General features: G+C 34.6%; 1 protein-coding gene across 1 annotated transcript in view; it reads right to left on the bottom strand.

The window, feature by feature from the left end:
* The window catches only part of GUCY1A2 (guanylate cyclase 1 soluble subunit alpha 2), a 276,535-nt gene that overhangs the window by 57,872 nt on the left and 196,099 nt on the right, over nucleotides 1-22,564 (bottom strand). The window contains exon 6 of the mRNA XM_063094613.1: nucleotides 16,796-16,939. Within this exon, the coding sequence (XP_062950683.1) occupies nucleotides 16,796-16,939 (144 nt within the window). The remainder of the gene's footprint in view (nucleotides 1-16,795; nucleotides 16,940-22,564) is intronic.

The following is a 22,564-nucleotide window of genomic DNA, read 5'->3' as shown; positions in this document are numbered from 1 at the left end:
CATTGCTTTTTCAGACAGCAGCAAATCAGAAAACATCTGGAGTCTTCAGGCAAATATTTGGTTCTGGCTAACCAAACCACGTCATGAAGCTGGATAAAAGTATGTTGCCTCAGATAATTTTTTGAATTGAAATATCAATCTAATTGACCACACTAATAACTTTCCCAACTTAAAATAGGGATTAGTCATTTTGGAGCAAATATTTGAAGGCACAAACGCCCTTGAAGCACCAAACCTTAAAAGGGAATCTGCCATGATTGTTTGTGGCTGATAAATTATGCTTAGTCTTCTGATAGTCTGTTTATTTTTAAAGCATGGGATTACTCTTGCTTCCCTGGGCATGCCTTTCTAACCATAAGATGAGCATTTTCACAAACTAGGTTAAAAGAAAAGAAAAATTATAGATAATAATGTTTGGATATAGCTTGCTATAATAACATAGCTAAACAGAAAAGTGATTTTAATACAGCACAGAATGTTCCACTGCATTGAGTATACACATCACACTATATTGTAACCTCATAATATATATTGTTAATACTGATGTGATGAGGCAGTTCCACTTTAATTATACTTTTGGTAGTAAAATTACGAATCTCTGTCTTGAGTGCTACAGATGAAATACAGCATGGGATAAGTTTAATGTTTTTCAAAAGGACGTGATTCTGAATATGTAATTTTAGAAAAAGAAAAGAAAAGAAGAGAGAAGGAATAGAAAGTACTGTAAACTTATGCAAACACCAGAATCAATGTATTTACTTGTACACCAGGTAAATGACATGGCAAAAAAATTACAAATATAAATGAATATTGACTTATGCAGCAAAGGATCAGAGAAAAGAAACCATAATCATACAAAGATATTGTAGCTATCACTATCACAATAACTAAATAACATTTTCTACTTTCTCCTATCACTTGGTAAAACTTAGTTTAATTTTTTCAGCACGCATGTCTGGAACATGATACGGTTCCTATTAATTCATCAAATTCCTTTGGTTAATAAAATAGTGACAGTTTGAGACATCGGACCCCATCAAAAGAGTACAAAGAATGAATGCAGAAATTTATCAATGCTGAGTAATTGGCATGAAGAAATTATTTTTCTGAACTAAATGCCATTAAGTCACTTTAATTTCTTGTTTTCTATATAATTTATAGTTAAACTAATTCTAATATTTTACATTTCCAGTTGCATTCCTCTGAAAGTATTTTAATTGGTATCATTCTTTGCCACTTAAATTTTACAGTGATAATTTGTGACTCATTAATCAGTAGTTTGCTTGTATTAACTTCTGCCAGTATGGTTTTCTTCTATTATCATTATTTCTACCAGCACTAATTTTCCTGGCCACATGTTTTACAGCAGAATTTTGTCAAAAGGATTTGATGCTACCACCAGTTATTAGCCAATGAAAATGTTTACCCTGTGCAGTTTTAGGCATTGTCTGCTGAGATTCCTTATGAATAGAATACATATAGGTGAGAGCTTGTGCTTGCTTCATTCAAAAATACTTACGAGTTATTTTTTATTATAGAAACCTATAAAGAAGGAAAGAAAAATGATGGCACTAACCATCTAACTTCTATTGATACTAAAAATGAATACATAAATAAAAGCAATGTATGCACATATTTGGAAAATGTTAACAAACTTAAAACTATAAGGTTAAAAATTTTAACCCTTTCTCCTAAATTAAACAGTATGGACAGTTTTACGTGTATTACTCATAACAATTTCAATTTTTTTGTTCGTAGTTCTTAGGTAATCCATGAAACAATGACAAGTACTTTCATGAAATTGAGAGAGAAAGGGAGCCTGAGGTGGCCCAAGGATAGGGGTTGGCTAGAGATGGGAGAAACAAACTCAGAAAGAAAAGCAAATACAGAATAGGAGGCAGAGAACAAAACGAACATCTGTGGAAACGCTTGATTGAAGTAGAAGAAATGGAACTCGTGTTTTCTTCCATATTTGCACCTCTTCATAGGTAAGATGCCAAGCACTGTTGAAATAACTAAACATAGGCTATTGTTTATTTGACATAGCTTTCAGATAAACTAATTAATTAAAGCAAACAAGTTGAATGGAATCCTAGAGTCTGAAAATCTGGGCAGCTGATTGAATTTTTGACTGAATGGATTTAAGTGACCAGATGTTTTGGTATTGTGTAGACAGAGTTTTGACTTGAGAGCCAAGAGAAAAGCAGATTAGTATTTGGCACTTGTGCAGTTTGGTCTGCAACTCAATTATGTAGTTTTGCTAATGACAGAAATCCAGTAAATGCTTGCTGGCTGAATGATCAAACCATTTGACTACATTTTTCACTTTCATCAGTGCTTTTGGTTATTGTACATATAAAAGCAATCTTAGTTAACAATATCCAAAAAGAAACAACTGATACCATCTGGAAAATAATATGCACTAAAGAGCAAACATGTCTTTTGGATTCTCCGCTATAGTTTTAAATCACTGCTTTCCTGGCTTTGGATTATTATGTTGTCACAAAGGGGAGATCATATCTTCTATTTTTTATAAGAAGCTAATATTACAGAAATTTATATTCCAATGTTACACCCAAATAAATTTTTTCTTCAGAGATTTAAAAATTCTATAAAACAACCAATTTTTGGCTTCTTAAATTAAATGCAGAAGTAATTATCCTCATTATTTCAACATCTTCATGTACAGTTATAATCAATAGAGTTTGCCTCAAAGTAGAATGCCTTCAAGACACTGCACTATTACATCTTAACATTACTTTCTTAAGAAACAGAGAAGAGCAATAATTTCTTTAAGGAAAATTAAAGTTATTAGCTTAATCATAAGATTTGAAATCTTATGTTCTAATTATACTGTGGGAGGCAGTATAGGGTAATGGTTAAGAGCATGGACTTTGCAGTCAGATTTGAAAGATTTGAATTCCAAGTTCTTTTGTTGTTGATGGTGAATTCCAGTTCTGAATCAACTCTTGGTTAGTCTTATTATTTATTTACTCTTATTTGACAGTAAGTCCCTTAAACTAAGTTTTGCTTTTCTTCTTTATAAATAAAGATAACATCTTATTCATGGCCCACAGTTGTAAGACTTACATGATAATATGTATATACATTTATATTTCACAAATATGGAAATATAACTAAAACACACACATATACAAATAGTATAGTGCTGGGCACATAGTGAGCACTGGGTGAGAGATAATGCTTATTATTAAGTAATCAGGTAACAAAATTCTGGGCATTCTGTTGACGTATTTGCCACTTTAGTGTGATGAAAGATTAAGGCATTTTTCCTAAGTAGATTTATCTGGGTTCAAATTTAGTTCTGCAATTGACTCCCTATATAATCTCAGTCAAATTATGTAAGCCTTCTGAATCTCAAGTTTTTTAAACATAAAATAAGATTAATAAAACTTACTTTGCAGAGTTGGGGGGAGGGGAGCAATTAAAAGACTCAAAGCATATAAAACACCTGGCACAAGTCTGGCATACAGAAGATGTACAAATGTATTATCTTTTTCATGATCTTCTACATCTTCTTTAAACCTTTGATATTTTATTTCCTTGATCTGTAAAATGTATAAAAACTGCATATATGCCCTTAATTGGGTTGTTGTGTAAATTAAATGAGATGATACATAAACTGTCAAACTGACCACTAGCACATAATTGGTTTTCAATGCCTTTCAATTCCAGTTTCTTAGAATCATACAATCCTCAATAACACAAGTCTGAATGTAAACAACAGTATCTTAAATATTTGCTCTATGAAGAATTTAAAGTCTCTGCCAAACATTTCTAAAAGCCTAACAAAAACTTCTCAACATTAAGATGGAAACAGTATTGAGAGAAATCCATGTCTATTTCTATTTCCTAACCAAGTTAGTCATTCTTAGGTGTTGGTTCCAAAAACCGTAATTCTTGGGAGGGTCAGCGAAATAACTGGTTTGCTTATCCTAACATCCTTAATGCCTAACCAATTGTTTAGAAAATAGTCAAAATTCAAAAACCTTTGCTGAACAAATGAGTGAAAGTCACTGCCAGCAAGGCTCCAGCCAGATTCTTGCAGAAGCAGGCTTTGGCTTAATTGAAACAGTAAGCTACCTTCAAAATAAGCTTTCCCTCCTCTGCGACACCCAGAGCATACTTAGAACCTGTGTTCTGTCTACCTCCTGATTACATGGTCATTTCACCAACAAAATTACTCTCTTTCTTCAACTTCAACAGGTCTCCCACTAGGAACTATTTGCATGCATTTTGGACATTGTTGTCAAAAATTACCATATTTTTCCCAAAGAGTGAGGTCTGAATTAATGAGGTTTTACTAAATTCATTTTTTATGGTTGGTTTAACCTCTGAACAAGCACATTAAAGTCAAGTGGTAAAGCAGAATTATTTCTTAGAATTGAATCTACATGTAAATTGAACTTGTAACATTTGCACACAAGGTGACAATTTCTGATGCAATAGGAAGCATTACAAATATGCAGAAATCAACTCAGCCATTAGGAAAAAGCAAGAGTTGCTAGGAAACCACATTCCACATTATAGTGGTGACCCAGACAATTACCATATGCCTGACATGACATCAACATAAACCATATCAGACTTTTAAAAGCACTTGTGAGACTGAATTGTTAGTACCACATTTGCAAACTCAGGTGATTAAAGAGTTGCCTTTCAATAAAATGATGCAAAAATTCAATTGTAGGAACAAGAAAATACAAAATCAAAATGAGTTAATAGCAATAAAATATGCTTTCTAGAGCTAACCGAGTCTTTCCTGCATATTTATTTATTTATTATTAATTTTAATTTATCTACATACAACGTAGTTGATTTTTGTGTATGTAGTGGATTGAATTATGTCCCCCCAAAACTCCCTGAAGCTTGAATTGTGTCCCCCAAGTTTTATGTATTAGAAACTTAGCCCCCATTGTGACTGTTAAGAGGGTGGGAAATCCTATTATGGTAATTGAAAGGTGGAGCCTTAAAGAGTTGATTGTATTGTAGGACCCTGAAGTAGTGAATGGATTAAAAATGGTGGTCCGGGGCATGGTTCTGAGGGCTTTAAAAAAGAGGAGAGTCTGTCTTGCTCCCTCTTGCTCTCTGCTTCCACCATCTTACTATGTGAGACCCCTGGGTCACTGTCACCACCACCAGATGGACTTTGTTTGGACTTCCCAGCCTCAGAAACTGTAAGCAATAAATTTCATTTTTCTTTACAATTACCCAGTGTCGTGTATTTTGTTGTAGCAACACAAAAAGGACTAATACAAAAAATTGGTACCGAGGAGTGGGGTGTTGCTGTACAGATACCTGAAAATGTGGATGCAGCTTTGGAACCAGGTTTTAGGCAAAGTTTGGAGGAGTGGAGGACTTAGAAGAAGACAAAAAGATGAGATAATGTTTGGAATGTTTTAGAGATTGGTTAAATGGTTGTGACCAGAATGCTGATGGAAATGTGGACAGTACAGACCACATGTGGATGATGAAGTCTCAGACAGAAATGAGGAAATTATCGGGAATTGGACAAAAGATCACCCTTGCTACAACATAGCAAGGAATTTGGCTGCATTGTGTCCATGCCCTTGGACTCTGAGGAAGGTGGGACTTAAGAATTGTGAGCCAGAATGTTTGGTGGAAGAAATTTCTAGGCAGCAAAGCATTATGGAAGCTGCATGGCTACTTTTAACAGCCTACTCTGAGTTATGGCAGCAAAGCCATGATGTAAAGCCAGAATTTAAAAGGGAACCAGAGCATAAAGATTTGGAAAATTTGCAGGCTGGTCATGTGGTAGAGAAGCAGAGAGCAGGAGAAAAATGCAAAGGTGAAGTAGACAAACTGGTTACTAAAGACATTAGCTTGGCAGTGAGGCAGTCAGATGCTAATAACCAGGACAATGAGAAAAAAGCCCTGAAGGCATTTCAGAAGTCTGGAAGGGCACCCTTCATATCAGAGGCCCTGAGGCCTAGAAGGACTGTCTTGTCCTGGAGCACAGACCTCAGGAACCTGCTCCCTGCATCCCAGCTGCCCTTGCTGGAGCAGCCCTGTCTCAAACAGCCCCAAGTGTGGTTTGTGCAGCAGCTCTGGAGAATAGAAGCCCAAAACCTCAGTGGTGTCCACATTGTATTAAGTCTGCAGGCTGGCAGGATGTGAGAGCAGTGGAGGCATGGCAGCCTCCACTCAGATTCCAGAGGATGTATGGAAAAGCCTGGGGGCCCAGGCAGAGACCTGCCACAGGAGCGGACCACAGAGGTCATCTACCAGAGCAATGCCAAGCTGGAAAGTGGGGTTGGAGCCCCCACAGAGAGCCCCCAACAGGGAAATGTCTAGTACAGCCAAGGCAGCGGGGCTGCTGCCAGGACCCCAGAACTGCAGGGCCACTGGCAACATGTAACACTGGCCTGGAAAATACACAGGCACCAGCATAGCCCACAGGGCTGCAGCCGGCAGAGCTGTGGGGGTTGCGCCGCCCAAGGTTTTGAGAGCCCAGATGCCCAATTGTGCCCAGGATGCAGGACTCAGAATCAAAGAAGATTATTTTGGAGCTTTAAGACATAAGGTCTGCCTTGCTGGGTTTCAGACTTGTTTGGGGCCTGTTCTTCCTTTCTTCTGGCCTATTCCTCCCTTTTGGAATGGGAACGTGTACCCAATGTCTGTTCCACCATTGTATCTTGGCAGTAGATAAATTTGGTTTTGATTTTTACAGGTTCACAGCTGGACGGAGTTTTGTCTTTGGTCTCAAATGAGACTTTGGTCTTTGGACTTTTAAGTTGTTGCTGGACTGTTGGGACAGAATGATTGTATTTTGTATGTGAGAGGGACATGAGTTTGGGGAGGCCAGGGGTGGAATGATGGAGTTTGGATGTTTTGTCCTCCAAGAACTCATGTGGAAATTTGATCCCCAATGTGGCAGTGTTGGAAACTGATTGAATCATGGGGGCAGATCCCTCATGAGTGGATTAATGCTCTCCCTGGGGGTGGGGGTCCTGAGTGAGCTCTCACTCAATTAGTTCCCAAGAGAGCTGGTTGTTTAAACAACCCTGGCACCTCCTCTCTCACGTGCATGCTCTCTCTCTCTCTCTCTCTCTCTTTCTCTTGCTTCCTCTCACCATGTGATCTACTGTACCCACCATTTTCTGCCATGAGAAGAAGCAGCCTGAGGCCCATGCCAGATGCAGCTGTCCTAGAATTGTAAGCCAAATAAACCTCTGTTCTTTATAAATTACCCAGTCTCAGGTATTTCTGTTATAGCAACACAAATGGACTAATACAGTGTCCCTTTACCAATTCCTCCTTTTCTCCTGCATATTTAGAAAGCATGCACATCTCTGATATGCTGTCTCATGGCATCACTGAATCAAATGACATTTATTAAATTTTTAAATAAGTCTACTTTTGAAGTCTGTACCTTCTACTTCTTTTGTATATTCGTAGGAAAAAAAAAGACTTTAAAGATATACAACAAAATGTAAAATGTGGTTATGAATGGTTGTGAATTATAAGTGATTTTGACTATCTTCTATGTACTAGTTTTCAGGGGTCATTTTATTTTTTGTAATTTTAGAAAACTAATAAAGTTACTTAAAAATAATGTTAAAACTTTTATTTGGAACTAGATATGAGACTTCAAGACAGAATAACAAATCAAAAACATAAGACCTGAGTCAATAGTGTGCTTAGTCTGTAGATAGCACATTACTGTTTTACATATTATTTTATCATGCTATTTTCATGCCATTTTTGTATTGTAAGATTCAAGCTGCTAATGTTAGCCTATAAGACTAAGTTAAACAAGCAGAAAAAGATTTTTAAAAATCTCTTGTTCAATAATGCTAAAGAATGAGACCATATTCTAAAGAAAACAGGTTCACCTACCAGTATGGATTAATGAAATGAAATCTTAATTTTCTTTAGAAAGAAGAATTCGCAGGTGCGGACTCTTATTCTTTACATAAGTAAAAACATGAGCTGCCTAACTGCTTAGAGTCTTCATGCTTCTAAAGCACACCACGTGAAAAATCAAATAAAATGAATGCCTTTACTAATATAATCTTTAGGCTTTTCTTAGGACATTGTACTCCTGGGAGGGACACTCTACAGAGACAGGCTAAAATAAATGAAATAGATTAAAACTTCCTTAGAAGTACTCACCCTCACAGTGATACTATTTAACAGAGTAACTTTATAAAATATGTAAACCATGTCTTCACTAAAGAATATATTTCTCTTCTGAAAATGAGAAAATCAAAAGACTGCTGCACAAAATCAAACTGAGCAATTTTATACTTTAAATGCACAGTTTCATGTAAATCAATTTAGCTTCCTTTCCCATCTTTTCCCATTACTTGGTTTTGTTTCTCCTTTCATTAACTTATTACTGTTTTATTGTGTAGCACAAATATTCAAATATCTTCACAAAGGGACTGCTTGGAAAATCTGTTTGGCAAATATCATAACAAGACACTTTAGCAAGACCAGCATTTTTAGAAATGTGTGAATAATAATTTATTTTTTCATAGACTGAAAATATTACTAAAGGTCTATGACTATATAATATTGGGATCACTCGTGATTACAGATAAAAAATAAAATAATCTAGTAGTGAAATTCTATCTCATTGACATATACATTGCAGATGTAATATTGTGTATTAAATCATTATGCTGACATCTTAAAAGGCACTAAGGATGTTCTGTCTATTAAAGCTCAGCTCTACAGCATCACGCCAGAAGAGTAATTCTATGACTAAAACAAATATTTTGTTCAGTACATAAAAACAATTAACCAAAATTGGTTAATTCTTTAATTCTCTACCAAGCACAGACTAATAGATGCCCCACCCAATCTGGCCAGTGATTGCAATATTCAAAATAATGATAGAATAACACTCATTTTCCCCCTACATTGTTGAATCTCTCTCTCTTATTTCCTGATTTAAAAATTGACCATTTTTTGAATACCTCTAAAACAGATTGCTTACTTCCATTCTCTTAGAGAAGACATCTAATACAAATTTAAATTTCTTGAATACTGAAGCCATGAAAAGTCTAAGTTAGTAAATAATGGAATACTCCAGGCAATAGAAAAATTTAACAATACGAATTTTATTTAACACTAACCCTAACTTTTATTTCATGTCTGTAGAGTGCAGTGATTAGAACCTCTGGTTAACTGTTTTCAAATTTATATTTTTTATTTCTTCATTTAGAAAATGGAAATAACAGTGGCCCTTCCCTCATGGAATTATTGTGAGACTTAAATGAGTTATTTCATGGAAAGCACTTAGAAGAGTGACTGCCTGGCATGCCATTAAGTGTTTCAATAGATGTTATTTATTGATTTATTATTATTCTACAGTCTCTAGTATGCATACAAATAGATGTTTTTGTTCTTTCTGTTGAAGGATAATTTCGTCTGTGACTTGTGTTGAAAATAGGCATAAATGTAGATTTGCAAGAGTAAATCATTACTAGTAAGATAAAACTCATTAAAAAATACATCATTTTGAACTTCTATTTCTAATAATATATTATATAATCTGAATAACCCTCTGTAGGTCAGCTAACAAGGCAATGAAAAATTACTGCACCAAGATATCAGAGAAGATGAGCCTGAGGAGAGGTGAGCACTACATTTGGAGAAGGTTTTCCCTTATGGGCATCTCCTGACTCTAAAAAAGGTGGCTGATAAGTTGAGAATCCAAGCAGTACTTTTGACAGACATGCAGGACTACGGGGACAAAAACTGGAGTCCAAGGATTACCAAGGAGGAGGTCTTAGTAAACCCTCCATACTTTGAGATCCTAGGTCTTAAGTTATTTTTATAATGTTTTATGTACAATCTCCAGCACTCAAAAAATAATAATTAGTCACACAGAAGACAAGTAACATGAGTAAAAATTAAGTGAAAGAACAGATAATGTAATAGAACACAGGGTCTCTAGAGAATAGATTTGTTAAGCAAAGGGTTTACAATCATCATGGATGACGTATTCAAAGAAATAAATAAAAACCACTAAAAAATTTCGTTACATAAATGGAAATGTAAAACACTGAAAACTGCTAAAATCAATGCTAAGCCTTCAGTGGATGGGTTTAACAACTGATTTTTACAACCAACTGAAGGGAGTATTAGTGAGTTAGAAGATAGATCAGAAGGGAGTATATAGAATGAAGCTCTGGTAATTAAAAGTAAGCAAACTATAGAAAAGAAATCTGTTCTAACTTCAACTACTGGTATACTGTCAGTGAACAAATACTTTAGACATATTCTTTTTTAACAACATAAATATATTTCCAGTACCAAATAAATTCACTGTACAGAGTAGATCTACTAGAAAATATATTTAGCCATAAATTTCACCAGTAATATTATATCATATTTTTGTCTATTATTGCTGCAATAAAACAATGGCTCACTAAAACTGCCACTATAAGAATGACCTAGGAGATTAAAAATAAATTCAAATATACATAATAGATAAACATGAAAAGTGAGAATAATTGGTCTCAGTATCTTAATAGTGAGTTCATGTAATGCCTATGTATTTCTTTCTGACTCCTTACATTTTTCACCTTATATGTAGATTCTAGAAGTTAGAAAATTTCAAATAATTATACATTCTACTGGATAAAAAGTACTAACTAGAATTTTATAAATAAACAATCATCAAAGAATTATAGAGAATTAATCAAGTTATCAAATACAGTCAGCCCTCTGTGTCTGTGGTTTCCATATCTGGGGATTCAACCAACCACTGATTGAAAATATTTGAAAAAATAAAAAATTTTAAAAATACAACAAAAAATAAAAACAAGAAAACAATACAGAATAACAACTATTTACATAGTATTTACATTGTATTAGGTATTATAAGTAATCTAGAGATGATTTAAAGTATAACAGGAGGTTGTGAATAGGTTCTCTGCAAATACGATGCCATTTTATAATCCATGTATTTTGGTATCCTCAGGGGTCCTAGAACCAATCCCATGCATACCTGCATATACTAAGGGACATCTATAATCAGATTTTCTTTTTATAAATAAAATCTCAGACTATAATCTCATGGAGTTAATTAAATATTGCAATATTAGCAAAGACCAAATCTTTCCAAATATTAAAATAACATCAGGTTTTCTTTGCAAATAGCAATGGCTATTTAAAAATTAATTGGAGAATAATTATTTCATAATCTCAAAAAATCCTGTAAGCTCATAAGAAGAAGTTGAAGCTTAAGGAGCTATAATTTAATGTATTACAACACATGTACATTGTACATTAATATTCATGTTTTTGCACTAGACAGAAGAAATTCATAGCATTTCCCTGATTTGCAATTGACATTGCTAAACACATTAGTGTTGCAACATGATTACACAGTGTTTTTAAACTCTATTTCACAATCTCTCTTTACTTCCCTCATTGTATAAAATGCACTGTTCTCTGAACTAATGAAGGGAATTTGAATGCATGCCTATGAAATGAAATTTAATTATTTAAAAAAAAACTGAAGCACAGAATTAAAATCTAGACATTTGGACATATTTATTCTTTAAAAGTCCTAAATTGTGAAAATGCTACTTGTCTTTCTAATACATCCCTAATCACAATCTGTACTCAATCCTCAACCCAACTTCCCTTTCCCTACCAACACTTTTTTTTTAAAGAAGAAAGCACAGGCAGTAACAAATGTTTGGTTATTTTAATCAAACAGTGGTTAAAGTATTAATACAAGTTAGCCTTTCAGCACTGCAAACTTTATTCAAAATACTTTTGTAAGATTAGATTCACAAGATTAAAGAACAGCATAAAGTTATGCAATTTTCTAAAGAAATCACAATATAGCTAGCTCAACAAAGGAGAGAGAATATAAATCTGATTTTACTTTTCAATTGCCTGTTGCTTAAAATATAAGAAAATCAGATCCCATTTAGAGAGGAGTGAAAAAGGAATAGTACAATGCTGGCATTTTCAGATCTTCAGCCAAAAGAATAAACATCACATTGATTGTGTGAAAAAAAAGTTCTAATCACTGTTTTTAAAAACAGTCCTATTTAAAGCCACTGTGGACTGATTTTTTGAAATTTATCATATAGTTAAACCATATTTATGTATGTTTTATAGATACAGTCTAGAATCAGCCTCTGAGTTTCATTACTTACTCAAAATTATTTGCCTCGAGTATTAGCTCTTAGTCTGAATAAGTAAAAATGCTACATTTTCTGGTTATTTTTAAATTGAAAAGAATAAATGCAAGCAGTTTTACAATTAATGAGTCAATGACATTACCAGTCATTTCTAAGCAATTATAATGGACTATTCTGGCTCTTATTTCCCATCATTACAAGATGTCTCAAAGCTTTGTAAAACCATATAAACATTATCAATTTCTTTTTCAATATACAAGAGGTTTGGAGAGTTCTGTTTTGAGCAATTATTGTAACTTAAAAACCTTACATCTTAAGTAGCCTAAAAACTTGTATAATTTGAGGTAAACAATCAACTGATTATATATCAACTCTACTGCAACACCCAAGCATTTTATAATAAAAGATTCTCAATAAGTTTAGAAATGTTCCCATGGCACTAAGCTAGAAAGCAATTCAAAACCAAATTAATATGCAAAAAAAAAAAAAAAAATCCCAAACCATGCAAATACTATAAATTAGTAATGAATCTAAAATTATTAAGGTGGTTTTATTATTTTGAATTCCCTTTCTGCAGTCTTATTAAATCTTTATGGACATTTCCTCCACTGATTTAATAAGACCGTCTGATTTATAAGACAGATCTAATATTATAACCCACAAATGAAAATATTTATGAGAACACTGTACAACACGATTCTCTGGTTTTGTTCTCTGGCAACTTAAGTTTACTTTGGCAATGCTGAAATCAATACAAACATTGTATCCCCTATAAAAGAAAATTCAACATAGAAAAACCATCCCAAGTAATAAGACTGCCCAGCTGGTAGGCTTGAAAATTTAAGAACTGATATGAGTTCAATCTGGAATGTGTGTATATTTGCAGTTTGCAGCAGATCTGGGACAGTATTCCTTTTGTTGGTTTGTTTTCCTGGCAGCGGTAGAAGTGCCACTCACATATTTGAAAAACTCAGTAATTATGTCCTGAGGGAACTTAACCTAGATTTTTCTTTTTAATGTTCCATACTTTCCCATCTTCGCCAGTGGTAGGAGTGGTTAGAGAACTCTCTTTCCACTTTTAAATTGTCAAATAAAAAATATATGTACACGTGAATGGACAGCAATACAACAAGCAATTTTGCACTATGTTCACTTTCCCTATTACATCCTCCCCCTCCCATCACCTTCTTTCTTTCCCTTGGAGGTAAGCATCATCTTGAATTTTGTGTTAATCATTTACTTTCTTCAAAATAGCATTTTTTTTCAATTTTGCCAGTTTTTAACTTTAATTAAATGGAATAATACTATGGCATTCTTCTGTGACTTAGTTCTTTTGCTTACTTTATGTTTACAACATTTATCCATGTTGACGTCAGTAGCTGATGTCATTTTCTCAACATGGTATACCAAGGTATAAATATATCGCGGGTTTATCCATTCCACTTTTGATGGATATTTGAGTTATCTCTGGTTTTAGGCTATTATAAAAAGTATTGCTATGAATAACCTTGTGTGTGACTTCTGCTACACAAGCACAAGTACTTCCTTAGGGCAATCATCTAGGAGAGAAATTGCTGTGTTGTGGGATATGCACAAGTTAAACTCTTATCAGTGCCAAGTAAATTGTACCATTTATACTCCCACCAGCCGGGAGTGAGATTTCCTGCTCCTGCAGATCCTCAGCAATAATGGCACTGTCATACTTTCAAAGATGTGCCAAACTAGTAGGCAGAAATGCTGTATATAATAATGTTACAAATTTATATTAATCTGATTACTAGTGAGGCTAATCAAAGATACTTTTATTAGTTATATGTGTTGCAAAAATATTCTACTAGTTTGCCGTTGTGTTTTTACTTTCTTTAGGTATTCTTTGATAAACAGGAAGGTTTTAATATTAGTAGTAAAATGTACACATATTTTTCTTTATGATTTATAAGTTTTTGACCTAACTAGTGTCGGGTCGGCAGCCGGCAGACCCGTACAGCCCTTGCCTCGCTGTCAGTCTCTCCCTTGGTGTTCCTTCTGGTGGGTGGGCGGATGGCCCAGATTCCTCTTTCCCTCCAGTCCCCGTTGGAAGGAGACGGGGTAATAGAGCCGTGAAGAGAGGTGAGCACAGCCGCCCCAACCAGCCCGTTAAAGGACACTCAGACGCTGCGGGGGTTCTGTCAAGCAGTTCCGTTTATTATCACACAAGCCCTTGCTTTTTTTTTTTTTTTTTTTTTTTTTTTTTGTCTTTTTCGTGACCCGCACGCAGCCAGTGAGTGCACCGGCCATTCCTATACAGGATCCGAACCCGCGACGGGAGCGGTGCTGCGCTCCCAGCGCGCATTCTCCTGAGTGCTCCTCGCTCCTCCGCTTGGCCCAAGCCCTTGCTTTTATAAGCAGATGGGGAGGGGAGGTTTTAACATAATCCTATCAGCTTAAAGGTCAAGAGCATGCATCCTATCTTAATGCCTAGCTATTGCAATCACGCAGTGTTCACGAGCATGGAAGCGCACATTTGGCCAATAAGGGCTAAGGCAAGGCTCCCGCAGACACTACCACCCTACTTCCTCCTGGTGCCCTCTTAGGCTGCCACGTTAATACGCCCTTGTGGGCCCATATGGGCGCCGCTTGTAATGTCACTTAAGGTGGCGTTAGTTTTTAAGGCGGGACAAATAGTTCACAAAAAATTTCTTCCTTACTCTAAGTAAAAATTTTCTGATTATAAATTTATAGTTTTATAATATGGCTTTTCACATTTAACCCTCCTGAAATTGATTCATATGTAGATTCATAAAATAGAAAACCAAATGCAATTTGTTTTCATATGAACAGCCAAATGTCCTCAAACCATTTAGTGAATAGCCCATCCTTTCTCCACTGATCAAGGTTGCTTTCACAATTTATCAAGTAGTCTTTTTCCTTGATGCACTGCAGTTTCATTAAGATGTGTTTAGTGTCAAATTCCTATGGTTTATCTTTTGTAGAATTCTTTAGAATCATTATGTCTGACAACTGATTAATGTCTTTTAATATTTACAGGAAAAAAATCCGTTTTCTGCATTCTCTTTTTTATTGCTATTTGGAACCCCAATTGAACATATATTACATCTTCCCTTTCTCTCCTCCATATCTCCTACACATTTTATGTTTTACATACTGTTATTCATATTTTCCCATTTTTAATTCTCTGGAGCTTATTATTGACACTTTCTTAAGTTTTAACTTTTGGCGTACTAATTCTTGTTTCATCTGTGTCTAATATGTTTTTAAACTCATCCACTGAGTTCTCTCTTTTTTAAAGTATTATGTTGATTGCCTAGAAGTTCTCTGGTTCTTTTTCAAATCTACTTCTTCCCTCCTGACATTTTCCTACTTCTCTTTAATTTCTTTAAATATATTAAACATCGTCATTTTAATTCTGTGTCTGATAAGTTTGATCTTTGGCAATACTTCAGGTCTGCTTTTCTCATCTCTGGTTTCTACTGGTTCTTACTCATAGCACTTTGTTTTCTTGTGTGTATGTGTTTTTTTTTTAATTTTTATTTTGTTTTGCTTTTTGTATTAGCCATTCATTTTCTAGAACACTTTATCTGTGGAAATTCTTTGAGGATGATATTGAAGTTGATGTCTTCCAGGGAGGAATAATATTTCCTAGTTTCCTACTATCATTGCTAATGACAGAACACTTAAATTAAACTCACCAATTAAATTTTGTTTCAATCTACACACATAGTGCAACTGGCACGTTTCCCTCTTTCCTATGAGTTCAATGATACGTTACTAGTTTTTTAAAATTATTTTAAATATATTTAATACAGAATTTAAGAGTTTTAATCAGAAGATTTGTTCAGGGTATCTGCTACAATGACAGAAACAGAAATGTACTCACATTTCAAGCCTTTTCATTCTGTATTTTTTTTTTTTTTTAGCCCATAGATGGTGAGCCGTTATAAAAGGGCTGCCTTGAATTCAAGGTTACTTCTTCAAATGCAGTATTTCTGGTTTATAGGAATTTGTAGTAATGACACTTCTAGGATCCATCACTGGGCTCTGGCAGAAATTATAGCTAGAAGACCGCATCCATTCCCAGAGGTAAACCCCAGATTGCAGAAAGCCATCAGTACTAAAACGAGTACCACACACCAGGAGCTAGGTTTTCCACTGTTTTTAATTTCCTCAGTTATTGGGCTTCAACCTTCAAGTTTCACCACAGGAAAAATTGCAGAAGTAACTCTGAAGCTGAGGCTTCACAAGGAATATCTAAACACTACCTACAGGAAGCTGTCCAGGTCCTTCATTTCCTTGCTTCTTTGTTTATTACTTCTCAAATTACCTCTCAGACTCTGATTCTAACCATTATCCTTATGTGGACTTAGTGAGTTGGTCACTAAGTAAGCTCTTCCCCTTGGTCTAATCTTTTAGCTCTTCTCTCTCCAGGAATTTGCCTTCCACATACCTTTTTCTATTTTAGGCCATATTCCATTTGTTCTTTTCCTGTATCTGTGAGTTATCTCTACTCATTTCTTATCCTCCTTAAGCATGTGACTTGTCTAGATGTAGAAATAACAGGAGGCCAAATCCAGAAGGGAATTTCTTGGTCCCTTCAGTTAAAGGTGCATTTACTACTCAAACCAGATTGTTAAGAGGGTTACCTGAATTGGTCTTCCATCAGGTGTCAGCACCTCTTCTGAAAGCTCCATCATCTTCAAGGCCATCAGGGCAATGGGTTTAGCATGGCAGAGGCTTTTCCTGTGGAGTCCTGCTGCCACACAGTACGCGTCACCTATTGTTTCCACCTGCGGCAATCAACAAATCAAATGCAAATGTGTGATAAGGAGCCAGAAGGGAAATGATTAGTTATCTACAATCACAAATGTTGCTTAAAAACATGTCAGCAAAACATCAATAAATTAAGCAATTAGACAACTGAGTGTAATCACTCAGTGTAAAGCAGAGTTTGCAAACAGCCACAGTCAAATACTGACATCTCACTCCGGGGCTGTTCATTAACATTATCACCATAGATGATTACCGAAATTAGGAACAACTGGAATATAAAATAATTATCCCCCACAAATATAGAATTGCCAGCATTTTGCTTAGACAACTTGCAAATAATGACCTTTTCAATATTGAGAGAATCACCCTCTCATCTCTTTCAAACTGTCAAGTAGTACTTCCTCTGGAAAGAATTTTTTTTTTCCAATTTTCCACCTTCAAAACTGCTCCACACTTTTAGGTATACCTGTAATTTGTCATCATGTCTGTTTTTACTTACTCTAGTTGTTGTAATACCTAACATTTCTTGAATTCATGCTTCATACTATTAATTGTGTCAAATATTTTACGTACATTATCTCATTTTATCTTCACAAATATCCCAAATGGAAGAAACTAATATTAATTATATCTGAGAGATGAGAAACTGAGGTGCTGAAATCCATCCATAACTATATAATTAAAGAGTTAACAGGAACTGTAGGGGGTCTTTCCATAGATTATCTAAATAGATGCAGAAAAAGCATTCAACAAAATTCAACATCCCTTCAGGATGAAGACTCTCAGCAAATTTGCTATGAAAGGAAAGTATCTCAACATGGTAAAAGCCATTTATAACAAGCCCACCAATACCACCCAAAGTGGGGAAAAGCTGAAGTTTTTTCCATTAAGAACAGGAACAAGACAAGGATGCCCACTCTCACCATTCCTATTTAACATAGTATTGGAAGTACTAGCCAGAGCAATCAGGCAAGAGAAAGAAATAAAGGGTATCTAGATTGGAAAAGACAGTCAATCTTTCCCTGTTTGCAAATGACATGATCCCATATATAGAAAAACCTAAAGACTCTATCAAAAAACTCTTAGAGCTGATTAATAATTTCAGTAAGGTTGCAGGATATAAAATGAATGCCTCCAACTAAGTTGTGTTTATATACTCTAATAACAAACTAAGAGAAAGAGAAATTAAGAAAGTAAGCCCATTTACAATAGGCACCAAAAAAATAAAATACCTAAGAATCAAAACCAAGGAGGTGAAAGATCTCTACAGTGAAAACTACAAATCACTACTCGAAGAAATTAAAGAAGAAACAAAAGATGGAAATACATTCCATGCTCTTGGATTGGAAGAATGAACATTGCAAAAATGTTCATACTTCCCAAAGCAATCTACAGATTCAATGTAATTCCCATCAAAATACCAATGACATTCTTCCCAGAAATAGAAAAAACAATCCTAACATTCATATGGAACAGTGAAAGACCCCAAATACACAAAGAAATCCTGAGCAAAAAAATAAATAAATAAAAGCTAGAGGCATTACACTACCTGACTTCAAATTATACTACAAAGCTATAGTAACCAAAACAGCATGGTATTGGCATAATAATAGAACAGGATAGAGAACCAGAAATCAACTCACTGTCCTACAGCCAAATGATCTTTGACAAAGGCAACAAGAACATACATTGGGGAAAAGACTGCCTCTTCAATAATGGTACTGGGAAAATTGGACATTCACATGCAGAAGAGTGAAACTGGACCTGCACCTCTCACCATATATTAAAATCAACTCACAATGGATTAAAGAGTTAAGTATAAAACCTGAAACTATAAAACTACTAATGGAAAACATAGGGGAAACACTTCAGGAAGCAGAACTGGGCAAAGACTTTATGAATAGGACCTCAAAAGCACAGGAAACAAAAGAAAAAAATAAACAAATGGGATTATAGCAAACTAAAAGGCTTCTGCACAGTATACAATCAACAGAGTAAAATGACAACCTACAGAGTGGGAGAAAATATTTGCAGACTATGTATCTGACAAGGGATTAATATACAGAATATCAAAAAAACTCAAACAACCATACGGTTAAAAAAAGCAAATAACTCAATTAAAAAATGGTCAAAGAAACTGAATAGACATTTTTTGAAGGAAGACATACAAATGGCCAATGGGTACCTTAGAAAAGGCTGCACATCACTTATCATCAGGTATATACAAATTAAAACCACACTGAGATATCATTTCACCCCAATTAGACTGGCTATAAACAAAAAAGATTGAAAATAACAATGCTGATGAGGATGTGGAGAAAGGAGAAATCTTCTACACTGTTCGTGGGACTGTAAATTAGTACAGCCATTATGGAAAACAGTGTGGAAGCTTCTCAAACAACTATGGATAGAACTGCCGTATGATCCAGACCATTTTATAATTATATTGTTAATACCTATCCTGACTAGCCATTGTGGATTTTAAATATTTACTTCAGATTAAACACCCCAAATTTCCAAAGCAATGGCATAAAAGTTAGATGCAATTTATTTTCAGAGGAAATTATTTAATTATCCACTGTAGATATGGAGGTAAAATTCTCAATAGTTCTAATATGATTAATTAGACCGAAGTGATGAAATACATATTCTATGCCCAATCCCAGTGCCACATTTTCTGTGAGACCCTCCATGGTCCTTCCACTAGTTCTTAGTAAAAGAACTAATACTCTACGCTATTCTGTTCCAACAGCACTTTCTACATCTCTCTGCTATAGCATACACAACAGGCTAAAATCAATACGTATCTATGTATAATCAATATGTATCCCCAGTTATGATGTGAGCTCTTTAAGAATAGGATGATGTCTTTTACATCTCTGTATTTATAGTGCTTAGCATAGTGTCTAAAATATAGTTATTTAATAAATAGCTACCAAATAATAAACAAGTTGGTCCACCATGCTAACCATGACCACAATAACTGTCATTCTAATTGTTTCCTTCTTTTCACCATTAATTTAATGAGCACCATGTAGATCTGTGTGCCATGTAGATCCATATAGAAAAAAGGAAGACTCAATGATTAGAGATGCTTCTATCATAAATCTACAAAGAATTACAAAATATTATATTAATTTTTAATATCAATAATTAAGTTTTATATGAATGCATTCTAACACTACAGTATAAGAAAAAGATGTACTGCATTTTTGAGCACTAATTTAGAGAAAATTATGAGAACACTTAAGAAGCTCATGGGATTATAACTGCCAAACTTCTCACTTGATATTCAGAATCTTATCCCTTGATTATCAGGAAATATGCATCAGAAATGATTCATATACCCTCAGACCTATCATGGCATTCAAAGTTTCCACTTCAAGATCTGTTTTCTGATACCAGAAAAATGAAAATAAAATTGAACTGTAAGAATAGAAAGACAATGCAATGTGAGTTGGCAAAGGTTTTATTCCAAAGACTAAAATATACTTCCCCAAAAGAATTATCACTGAGGAAGACACCTGGAAAATAATAAACATCTCAAATGTGACCATTTACTATTTTTCCCTAATAATACAATGTCTTTTGCTAATCCTCACATTATCCCAACACTTTCATATTTCTATTCAATTTGAAAATCTAGAATGCTGTTAGCTACGTACTTTGAAATCGACTTCTGATTTTCACATATCAGAACACATAGGCAGTAAACGACTTACACAAATTGAATTGCTTTGCAGTCATTCTGAACATGCATGTTCCTGGAGCACAATCTCTTCTTGCAATTTCTATCATTATTGGTATCATTTTAATCATCTTCATCCCCATCCGCATTATCATCTCCTTTAACTTTTCAGCAAAAATTCATTGAGTTCCACTAAATTTCTAGAATTTGCACCACAAGAATATATAGTTATATGTTGCACTTTCTCCTTAGGAGTGGGTTAATGTAATAGCATAAAGAAGATGGACCAGTATGTTATCAACTGATATAATACATAAATGAAAAAAGTACAAAATTAATATGCATACAATGTAAATATAACAAATTCACATTAAAGTCCACACATGACTACGTAAGATTTTAGAGCATTTAGCCTCCACATATTTGAAGTCAGGTTAGCTAACAGAGATAATAGGACCAAGAAGCTAGGCAAGAAATAGACATAAAAAAAAAAAAATGACACTTACAATGTGGAATTCTCACAATTACTCATAATCACCCATCCTACAGAAAAAAACCCTGAAAGATGTTTTCATAGGCTAGACTAGATTGCGCGGCAGTTCCAATGTAACCTCCAAATCTTAATTTAATACCCTGCAATCTTAATACCCTGCAACAACGAGTATATTTCTTATTCATGATGTATACTCATGTGGATTAAAGAATTGGGGTGGAGGGGAGAAACTCTGTGCCATATCTCATCAATCCAGGAAAAAGGCTAATGGAACCTCCACATATGGAGCTGGATTCCAGGGCAGAGGAAAGACGTTCTGAGAAATTGTACAGAAGCTCTTAAAGCTTCCTCCCAGATGTGACATATACTTGCATAGCTTTTTTCTCATGATTGATTCACCAAAGCAAGCCACATGGCCATGCTAATGTAAAGGGGACGGAAAAATGCAAACTACCTTGTATCCAGAGGAGAAGAGTCAGAAATATTTGGTGAATAGCATTAATGAGGACATAAATGAATAGGTAATCACTCAGACATTTTCAAATACCCAGATGTCTGTAAAATGTAAGTAATATATCTGTGTGATGTTTTTCTTTCCTTCCAGATAAATTCATCAACATGAAAATCTTGACAGAAACACTATTGCCTTAATGAGGCAGCTTTCCATGAACGCTCCATTTTTCTCTCTCCTCCCTTCATCTAAGACAGCTTTATACAAGTTTAGCAGAATTAAACATACATGGAAATTTTAGTGAACCCACTTCAAAATAAGTAGTCGACGTTGCTTCACGAGGATCAGGGAAAGTGAAAGCGTTACGTATCAATTCCAATGGCTCTTAAGGTGATTTCCTTTAGATAAACCAAATGCAACAAGAGGACATTGTAAACAGACTACAACAAAACTGTCCAAAAAATTAGTTACATTCTGAATTCCTTATTATTACCTCAGTGTTTTTAATATAGTTTTAAATACAACAGACACCATTTAAAATAGTGCATCTCATTTATTTTCAGCATCTCCAACCTGTTCTTGAATGACAGTGGATAAGAATAAGGAAAGCTAAACTAAGCGTGGAGAGGAGAAAAAGATAATGCTTATGCAAATGTCTGAAAAAGCTTACATCCTTTTCTGAACATAGAAGAGCAGGTTTAGGTACTAAAAATATATACAGTTGCTGCCATACATATTACTATAATTAATTTTAAAAACTTTAAAGAATTCACCTATCTCAGTATATCTTTTCTCAACACTTTATAATCATTATTTCTTATTGAAAATGTAATTTATTGAAATACAAGTAATATATATGATAATTGATTATACATATTTGTGAGGTACAGAGTTGACTATCAGTATTTGTATACAATGATCAAACCAGGACATTTAGCAATTCATTATTGTAAAACATAATCATAGCACTTTATAATTAAATTCCTCTCATTAGTCCAGAAATAAAGATG

Source organism: Cynocephalus volans, chromosome 4 (genome assembly GCF_027409185.1).
Source record: "Cynocephalus volans isolate mCynVol1 chromosome 4, mCynVol1.pri, whole genome shotgun sequence".
NCBI lineage: Eukaryota > Metazoa > Chordata > Mammalia > Dermoptera > Cynocephalidae > Cynocephalus > Cynocephalus volans.
The sequence above is the reverse complement of the archived record's forward strand: the minus strand, read 5'-3'. Positions and strand labels throughout refer to the sequence as shown.